Source organism: Podarcis muralis, chromosome 9 (genome assembly GCF_964188315.1).
Source record: "Podarcis muralis chromosome 9, rPodMur119.hap1.1, whole genome shotgun sequence".
Lineage (NCBI taxonomy): Eukaryota > Metazoa > Chordata > Lepidosauria > Squamata > Lacertidae > Podarcis > Podarcis muralis.
Genome location: NC_135663.1, coordinates 76,176,359 through 76,186,257, shown reverse-complemented (window position 1 = coordinate 76,186,257; position 9,899 = coordinate 76,176,359). Strand labels below are relative to the sequence as shown.

The 9,899-nt window shown below is 42.5% G+C and overlaps 1 protein-coding gene across 12 annotated transcripts in view; it reads right to left on the bottom strand.

Moving 5' to 3' along the window:
- Nucleotides 1-234: 234 nt before the first annotated feature.
- The window catches only part of PROM1 (prominin 1), a 117,786-nt gene continuing 108,121 nt past the window's right edge, over nt 235-9,899 (bottom strand). For 7 of the 12 annotated variants that reach the window (XM_077934437.1, XM_077934436.1, XM_077934439.1 and 4 more), the window contains 5 exons: nt 7,370-7,485; nt 6,001-6,024; nt 5,457-5,525; nt 3,545-3,584; nt 235-2,472 (listed from right to left, as the gene is read on the bottom strand). In XM_077934437.1, coding sequence (XP_077790563.1) covers nt 3,566-3,584; nt 5,457-5,525; nt 6,001-6,024; nt 7,370-7,485 — 228 coding nt within the window. In that variant the 3' untranslated portion in view covers nt 235-2,472; nt 3,545-3,565. The other 5 variants (XM_077934443.1, XM_077934445.1, XM_077934446.1 and 2 more) reach the window with 3 other exon arrangements.

Here is a 9,899-nt window from a genome sequence, read left to right as displayed (position 1 = left end):
TGGCTTACAAGTAAGTTGCATTGAGGGTGGCTACAAGCAAGTTGTTTCTCAGTTACTACAAAATGTACCTCAGTTCTTTATTTAAAACGGACTAGGTTCACCTGTAGGCCAAAATCAAATTATTCCAAATAAAACGACTCCCTTTTGGAAAGAGGCAGAAATCCATTTTACCTCTGGTCGGAGGCGATTTTAATGCAATGCGCTAGCTTCTTGCATTTAAAAATTACACAAACGTTAATCAAGGTATTTTATTTAAATGATTTGAGGACATTATCAAATTAAAAATAGGAACTTATTAAAATCTACAACTTGGAATGTCAGATATTGAGATATAATACTTACATACTTTAAGTACAGCATTCTACTCATTGCCTAGTAGAAATAATCAGTTTCCCTAGTGAAAAACTTAATTTATTCCCTATATAATACCAATTCCCATTCAGTTTGAGGGGTGCTTCATGTGCGTCATTTTCCCACCACTGAGATATGGGGGGAAAGGCACCAATTCTGCACGAGGCACAGCGCAATAATGCATTTAGTCCCAAGTGTGCAGACTGGGCAAACAATGTGCCATCATCATGCAATGAAGCAATTCTAAGATTGCCAGAAATTATCTTTACAAGAAATTCTACCAAAAGGGTTTCCAAATGAATGGAGACCATCTAATAAAATCAGCAAGTCATGTGTAACTTTAGAAGACCCACCATATTCCCCAGCGCTGACTGTTGCCTCAAAACAGTGATGGCCAAACTTGGCCCTCCAGATGTTTTGAGACTCCAATTCCCATCATCCCTGACCACTGGTCCTGTTAGCTAGGGATGATGGGAGTTGTAGTCCCAAAACAGCTGGAGGGCCAAGTTTGGCCATCACTGCCTTAAAAGATAAAAAGCCCTCCCCAATTTATTGGCATAAAAGCCATGCCCCCAACATCCCATATTTCCTCACACAGCTTTTGGTTATCATCAGATAGATAGCTCTTGGCAGCTTTTCTGTGCAGATCAATCCTATTCACAACTTTTACACGTAAGTAAAAGGACAGTGGGGTGCAACAGCTTTCATATATATTCTCAACACTTTACACCTATTTAACAAAATATAGCCAATTCTTTATTAAATATATAACACCGTTTACAAGTTAAACCTATGAACACCTCATCAGGGCCATAGTGTATTAACTTTAGGCCTAGTCACACCTTTGGCAAATTGGGTGAAGCAGCTGCAAAGTGGGATTATGCCCCACAGCGATTTCATCTCCACACCACTGTAACATCTACATGAGGTCAATAAGTGTGCCATCCCTATGCATATATGCTCAGTACAAGCTTTCTCTCTCAAAAAAGTGTGTACAAAAATAAGATTATGCCTATTAGGCATGCATAGCTAGGGATGTACGCACATATGCTACATTTAGGTGTTACAGCAGGCTTCCTCAACCTCGGCCCTCCAGATGCTTTTGGCCTATAACTCCCATGATCCCTAGCTAGCAGGACCAGCAGTCAGGGATGATGGGAATTGTAGTCTCAAAAACATCTGGAGGGCCAAGGTGGAGGAAGCCTGTGTTACAGCAGCACAGGCCAATAAGTGTGCAGTTTGGCATCCATCACACACGCCCTCTAGGAAATTTGCTGAAGGTCTGACTTTTCTTACTCCTTGCTGTGACTATTCAGGTCACAAAGAAAAAATTGTAGTATCTTCCCGTTGCACATTTCTGCCGAATTTGGGGTTTTGGGGGGGTTTGTTTTTTTAAAGCTAACCGCTTGCAAGAAAACAATATGCTTCTGGTCATAATGACACCGTACGTTAATTGGTAATTCAGAAATAGGGAAGAATAATCTGCCAAATTGCATTCACTTTTCTGAAGACGACACAAAATATACTGCAGGTTTCCATACGTTTCACAGTCAAATGCAGCCACCCAACAGCACCGAGGAAACACTGGTCATGCTGAACAGGTCTCTTGTGAAGTATAACAAAAAGTATTAAAAAATCTGCTGCAATACAGCTGTAAAAAACACAGGTACAAAAAAGTGTCTGTACACAGGTTGTATTCTTCATGTAAACACATATTTTATACATGGTATTAACATCTCTGGACATGATAACAAGAACCGAGTTAATTTTGACTGGGCAGTGAATCCGAAGAAAAACAACAGCCCACGGAAACGAATATAAACCAGAGACCAGTCTGTTTACAATAAATAAATATATTATGTGACGAGAGACAGAAACTCCAGTGGAAAAATGGTATTAGAAAACAAGAATGGAAGCCACTAATTCCATGTGTTAATGGTAATCCACACACACACACAAATAGATGCCGTGTGGCTTGGCATTTCATGGCATACGATTGCACAGTTCTCTTTCCATTCAACATTAGTTTACTAGACAGGCCCCAGACAAGATGGCTCAGAATTCAGAATTGACGCGAAAGGTGCTTCCCAGAGGAGCTACTTGCAGGATTATTTCCCGGGGCTGAAAATGAAGCCACAAGAGACAAGTCAGAATATGCTCCTAACCGCCACATTTACAAGAGAGCGGAAATAGAATGCAGTGACCTTCGGAGAACTAGGGGTCAGTTCAGACATGGGCTCTGCGGACCCTCGGAAAAGAGCCCTTGGTGCCACAGGACTCATGATCTAAAGGGTCACATTTGAAAAATCGGGTCCTCCCTTAAAGAGGGCACGTGTTGCGGTGAGACCTGGCAACCTAACCCTGTGTTGTGGGTGGGTACGTTTGGATAGCCACAACACCCGACTGGTAGGTCCCTTGATGCAGAGTTCAATCAGGCCAATGGGACACATGCTAAATGGATCAAGGGACCTATATATACCTATGCACATGACCCAGAGCTTCCTCTTTCAGTGCGTGCATCAGAACACCCGCCCACCTCTCCCTACTTTTAGGACTTTGCGCTTGACCTTGCTATGCCGTTATGTGTCGTCTGTCATTGGGTCAGGGGCATGGCAGGAATTTTCCCCACTTGGCTGACTGGCTGTTGCCATTTGGGTTTCGCCTGCCGCGTAGCAAATCGTCACAACTTGTAAGGTTGCGGATAGGCTCTGGTTCAGGTGATAGGGATGGGAGAACGCTCTCGCCATCCCTATGTGAAGAGTATTCCGTTAAAGGAATCCAGGGACTCAATGGTTTGGTCAACCCCTGTGAGGGGTTGTGCCCGTGCCTGAGTCCAGGGAAGAATTTGGGTGGTGGAGATGGCCTGTGCCCAGCTTTCCACTCATCCAGGTGTTCACCCTTGGCTGACCTATGCTGGTGCCCTGGGTCAGCGCTACCTGCATGGCAGGGAGCTAGTCAAACCAGAGCCTATGCAGCCAGTCACTTTCTGTAATCAATAAAGTTGTGGCCTAAATTCTGCCAAAAACCAAACCAAAATTTGAGTCTTGACTGAATTTATTTAAGGGGGAGGTTTAAAGGTCTAAACACGCAATTGTCAATTCCATGAGGAGCCATACTTGCTAGGTCAAATGAGCTAAGCTGCTCTTTTAAAACGGGCCAATATTTTAGCAGATAAATAAACAATGACACTTACCCATCACATTTCCAGTATGCACTACCACTGTTCCACAGAGCTATATATATATAAACGTGAGAGAGAAAGAAAGAGAGACATATGAAACTGTTTGGGGCAACTTCAGTATAGAAAAGTGAATGAATGGAGAAAATTGTGGGTGGTTGTTTTTATAAAGAAAGCAAAATAAGAATTCTCTGCTTTTTCTGAAAGCTCTTCAGATCACCAACCCTTTCCTACTCCACCCTTTCAATGGCTGCTAGATATAAATTCTTAGGCAATTCTGTTATAATTGCTAAGTTAGGTCTGAAAAATACAAACAGGTCGTTAACGTTCACCACTAGTAGCACATGCATTTGCAGTCAGAAAATCCACTGGGAGATCTAGACCTTAGTCTCTTTTTTTTAATAGCAAGAAGACAAAGCCCCTTTTAATCAACTAAAAGCAGTAGTGGGAAGTGGGAAAGCATAGGAGGAGCGTGGCCAAGCAGGAAACAAAGTGGAGACGACTAGACTGTCACACTAAGAAGCAGGGTAAAGCAGTTCAGGCAGGGTTTTTCAAACTCTGTCTCAGGTACCACTCCTATTCAAGTTTTAGGTTTGGAGAGGGAAAAGAAAATAAGGTGCCTGCTTTTCAGTTAGACCAATTTTCACTGATATTTTTAAAGCTAAGTGTTTTCAAAGTTGGTGTTTTGCTTCTCAGCATATTTCAAATAATAAAGGTAAAGGTAAAGGGACCCCTGACCATTAGGTCCAGTCGTGGCCGACTCTGGGGTTGCGGCGCTCATCTCACATTATTGGCTGAGGGAGCCAGCGTACAGCTTCCGGGTTATGTGGCCAGCATGAATAAGCCACTTCTGGCGAACCAGAGCAGCGCACGGAAATGCCGTTTACCTTCCCGCTGGAGCGGTACCTATTTATCTACTTGCACTTTGCCGTGTTTTCAAACTGCTAGGTTGGCAGGAGCAGGGACCGAGCAACGGGAGCTCACCCCGTCACGGGGATTCGAACCGCCGACCTTCTGATCAGCAAGTCCTAGGCTCTGTGGTTTAACCCACAGCACCACACAATTTTGTTTTGTTATTTATTATTCGCTCTCAAGGTACACCAAGATTTATGCAAGTTAAATACTACAAATGGGGGCATCAGGAGGCTGGCTGGGGTGTGTGTGTGTACAACCAGGATATTATATTTAGGAGCCTGATATAAAACGTAGAGCACTCCTGATTTCATCAGTAAAAAGGAGAACTCTGCAAGATGAAAACACCCAAAAATCAATTTTTGCCACTTTCACACAGATGCTACCACAACCTTCTGCAGGTCAAGTGCTTTCTTGAAGTGCAATTTTATGTGACCAGACTCAAATTTATTTGCATTTACTTTAACTGCCTGCCCGCACTCCCGACCCAGGGGGAGGGGCAATCGCGCCCGACCGGGGGACGCCATCTGGGGTGGTGGCCCGGCCGGGGGGTGCAATACAGCATGGCCGTGATTGGACCCGCTGGGATTTTGTCACCCTCAGGGATGTCACGTGAGGCAGGCTGCCCCCACCTTGTTCTGCCTCTGTGTGTTTGTGGTTTGCTTTCCCCAAGCAAACCATGATGAATAATTGAAGAACAAACCTCAATTGTCACTGATTGTTTGGAAAAGACAAATCATAAGTTTGGGCTCAGATAACACGACATATCAAAGTCTGGCTAGGATTTTTTTAGCACTGTGCACCAGTACACTGCTTGTTCACATTAACCATAGTTTCTTTTAAACCAAGCCAGCATATAATGCAATGTAAGGCATATATTGAAAGAGAGAGCTAAGCAATGAGAAATCATGCAAAACAAAAAGTGGTTTAAAAATGTGCAGAAAAAAGGAGTGAGTGATTAATACACGATATATTAAGAGTGCTTATAAGGCAGGCAGTTTCAAACTTGGTTTACCTTGTCAGAATTGGATTGTGTATACCATATAAATGCTCTTTATGATAACCATTATTACCATTTTCCAAACTGTAATAAAATAAATATACCAAGAAAGGACTGTGTTAATGAAAAGATGCAACTCCATACACACTATGGTTACAAAGATGATAATTAAAAAAATTAACAAGGTGTTTGTTTTAAATGGTATTAGTTGCCCTTCCAAAATCTTTGCCTAAAGCAGCTGAGAACAGCCAACAAAAACAGAAGAATATAAGACAACTAAAACACCTCAGTATATCTATTTTTTAAAAAACAGTGTTAACTAGTCATGTCCATAGCGGAGCCTGTAGAATACCAAGGACTGTACGGTATGGAATTAATTCTACAGAAAGCTCTACTTCAACATGATCCGCATGAAGCTATTTGTGATAGGTATGGTGAGCAATATGCCAAAAAATGTAGAAAATAAATACAATATATATCAAATATGTAACATCTACGAATTAAAAAAAAAAAAGACCCTCCCACTTTACATGCTATAATATCAATTAAAATCTCTTACTTTTTCATGGGCATAGTTTCAACACTACAAAATATAAAAAAGAAGTAGTTATCATGTGTGTTAATAAGTAATGGTACGTGATAAATATTTGGCTTTGCAGTATTTCCCTGTTGTTTTTTCACTGCTATTGTAGCAAAAGTATAATGTCAAAGTGATCTACACAATAAAAATAAACAAATGAGGAAAAGGCACTGGACAGACTTACGGGGAAATGGTTTTGTTTTTTAAAAAAGGTAAAAGTGAAGACAAGTGAAAAATAAGTAAAAATAGCTATCATAAAGTAAAATGCCAAGTCCCTGAGACAGAGGAACTGCAAATGGAAGAATAGAAGACTGGTTAGGGGAAGCAGAATAACTACACACGACAAAAGCAAAGGAAAATATGAGATCAGACATAATATGTTTTAAGTTCATAGCTACCACAAAGTTTCCAATCTATTGCATTATGGAATGTTTTAAGTACAGGTTATTCTCTAAAGGTTTAATCCTGAATAACTTTTCACAGGACCTGTCTACACCTCAAACCCTCAACTGTCTTGGGTTATCCAGAAGAACCACTATTTCCAGAGCTCTGTACCAGGCAAACCCTCCCATTCCAGTTGCCTCTCTCTGTTTACTGTGTGTCTGTGCACTATACATGCCAAAGCTGAAGCCTGGGCAGTAAGCATTGCAGAAAATACCCACCTACCAGATATATAAAAACCTCTGCATTCTATTCTTTAAAAAAATAAAAAATAATCTCTGTGTTCCTGGCATACCCAGGGAAATGTTGTACTGTGAGGGAAAGAGGGTCCTCCAAATTTCTCAGTGCTCTCTGCAGACTAGGGAGCAAATCACCACTGCTGAATTAAATGAAAGCTATATAACACTGGGTAGACTCCAACGGAGCAATAAGTGAACATTCCATCAGTGCAAGGATTTCTGCTTGTGCAACAGAACGTTCTCCTTGCCCTCGCCCCCAAATCTGTTCTAGGGGTTCCCCAGCCCTTTGTAATGGATCTGGGTAGGGTGCATGGGGAGAGAAGAATGAGTAGGGAAGCCTTATTGTGCAAGCAGAAATCCTTGCACGGACTCAAATTCACTACTTTTTGTCTACGTTTCTCGCATTCCTTCCCCCCTCTTTTTACTGCCTCAATTTCCACTCATATGCTGTTGAAATTTAAATGGGCAGCTACTTGCCCATGAAACTGTAAAACTCCTGTAAACGTCGGGGCCCCAGATAAATAACGAATTCCATGCAACCTGTTCCTTTGAGTTGCTCTGAGACACCCTGATTTGCACAATCACAAAAGGAAACTATAAACATATTTCCCATAAAGTGCTTTCTTGCATTTCTGCAATCTTCCATTGTGAGCATTCTGCTTACTTACTCATCGTAAACATCTTCTGTATCCATCCGACGGTAGAATTTGGCTAGTTTCACAGCACAAATGATGGCAGGGATTAGAAATACTGAACAGCCCCCCAAACCAAACCAGAAGGCATTCTAGGGAAGACAAAAAACAACATTGAGGCACTTAATATATTCTCCGTTAGCCAGCTTCCCTCATTCACTGGAACATCCCATATACTGGGCCTCATAATTTGCAACCGAGCAAGCTAAATGTGAGATGCGGGTGGCACTGTGGGTTAAACCACTGTGGCGCATGAGCTTGCCTGTAAAACGAGATGAGCACTGCAACCCCAGAGTCGTTCGCGACTGGACTTAATTGTGAGGGGTCCCTATTTATCTACTTGCACTTTGACGTGCTTTCGAACTGCTAGGTTGGCAGGAGCAAGGACCGAGCAACAGGAGCTCACCCCGTCACGGGGATTCGAACCACCAACCTTCTGATCGGCAAGTCCTAGGCTCTGTGGTTTAACCCACAGTGCCACTCGCGTCCCTAGGGGTCCCTTTACCTTTAAGCTAAATGTGAGCCATTAGCCATGTACTGTGAGCCTGCTCAGTGTTTAACAGGCCTCTGGTTATTTTCCTCTGGAAAGCGGCCTGACCTTCATGGCAAGTTGTGCTGCGCTGAGCTGGAGGGCAGTTTTCAAGCTCTATAGCCCAACAGTATATGCAGAAGGGCTCCTGCACTGCAGAGCCAGACCACGAGTTGGGCAGACTGAAGCAGCCACCTCAGGCGGCAGAAACGCAAGAGGCGGCATTTCCAGAAGCCCTTGTGAAGCTTGCCCTTTGCTTGCCTGGCGGTGGTGAGTCTTTCCAAGGGCTTTTCCTTCAAGGGAAGCTCTGGCGGAGATTCCCCTGGCACACACATTGTGTGGTTGGAGACGGGACCTTCTGCCTCAGGCGTCCAAATGTCTGAGGCCCTGCCTGCTGTGTTGTGTTTGAGTGGTAGGCACCAGGATGCTACTGCAAGCCCTGTGCTGGCAAATGCTCAGTTTTTACAGAAAGTAAATAAACCAGGGAAACACCTCACCCTCCATAACGTAAGCAGCCAAACCAAAATATACTTGTAAGCCAAGCTAAACTCAACCAGAGTGTGCCATCCGTCTAGCGCTACCCTGGGATGAACACGGAATGCATGTGAAACCCTTACAACAACTTACAAAAATAAATAAATCACACAAGCACATTGCTTTATTCCAACCAGCCTACGACAAACCGCAATGTATGCGTAGGCCTCAGAAGATTAATATCCTAGCCAGGCTTTCCTCCTTCTGTAAAGAACAACAGATGTAGCTTTATCCCTGCTTGCAGTGGAGTAAATTCCTTAGTTTCTTAGTGCAATTTTCTGGGTCAGGAAATATTGTTTATACAAGAAATAATAATTTGATGATTACACAGACCAGCCCAATTAGTTCCAGCTGTTAAAAAGGTGGTTTTCCACTTTGCTTTCAACAGACCTGGAGACAGTCTGAACTTGTTTGCCCAGTTATGCGTGAAAAATCCAGGCCTATCCTAAATTAAGCAGCAAAGAAAACAACTCATGGTCCTTTAGGTGCCCTCAATTAGTAGCAGTAATTGCAGAAAATTTCTGAGGAACATTTAGCTTATTCCTTTCTGTGTCTTTTGCCAATTTCCCCCCGCACACAAATATACAACTTCTGCATTTCTCAAGGCAACTAGAAAATGCAGATGTTGCCATTTCAGGACAAAAGGAATCAGTGAACGCTGTCACTGTTCAGGAATGCATCCAAAATGTCTTTCTGTAAGTCAGTAGAAGAAAGTTTTCCATTGCATTTAAATACTGTAAATTTCATTATTAGCTGCTTGATAAAATGATTAGCTCCAAACGTATGTCTCCAGACTGGGCAAATGGAAAACCCAAGTTAAAGCTCAAACTTTTTGGACTTTTTAGCTTTTATAAAAAGAGAAAGAGATGAACGAAGATGAAATTGTAAGGGCTTATTTATTTATTTAGTTATGAGATTTATATCCTGTCTTTCCTCGGGGTTATCAAGGCTCCTATAAAATTATGCATGCTATCTCCCATCGCACTAAAATTCCAGGCCACTCAATGGAATTAATCAGCAGGTAGTTGAGAAAGATGGAAGTGCTATTTCATAAAATGCACATTGCCTTCTGCCTTCCCATCCACATGGAAGAAGCATATCTGTGGAACAGATTCCATGTGACTAGGAGAACATCTAAGCAAGTGGCCTGTGCACTTAGATAATTTAGATGGCCAGAAAAGGGCATGTCAGGTGGATTTTCAGAAGGGACAGAACCACTGAAAAGACCACTTGTATTGGAAAAGTTGGAAAAACTGTTGAATCTTTCTTCCAGGGTGGTGCCTATAAATGCTAATAGCCACAATGGCTAAGTGATAGCTAAGTGTGCCTCTGAATATCACATGCTGGGGGGTAAACAGAAGCGGTTTGTGCTTTTGTGCTCTCCTTGCAAGCTTCTAAGAATCATCTGTCTGGCCACCACTGGAAGCAAAATACTTTGGTCCG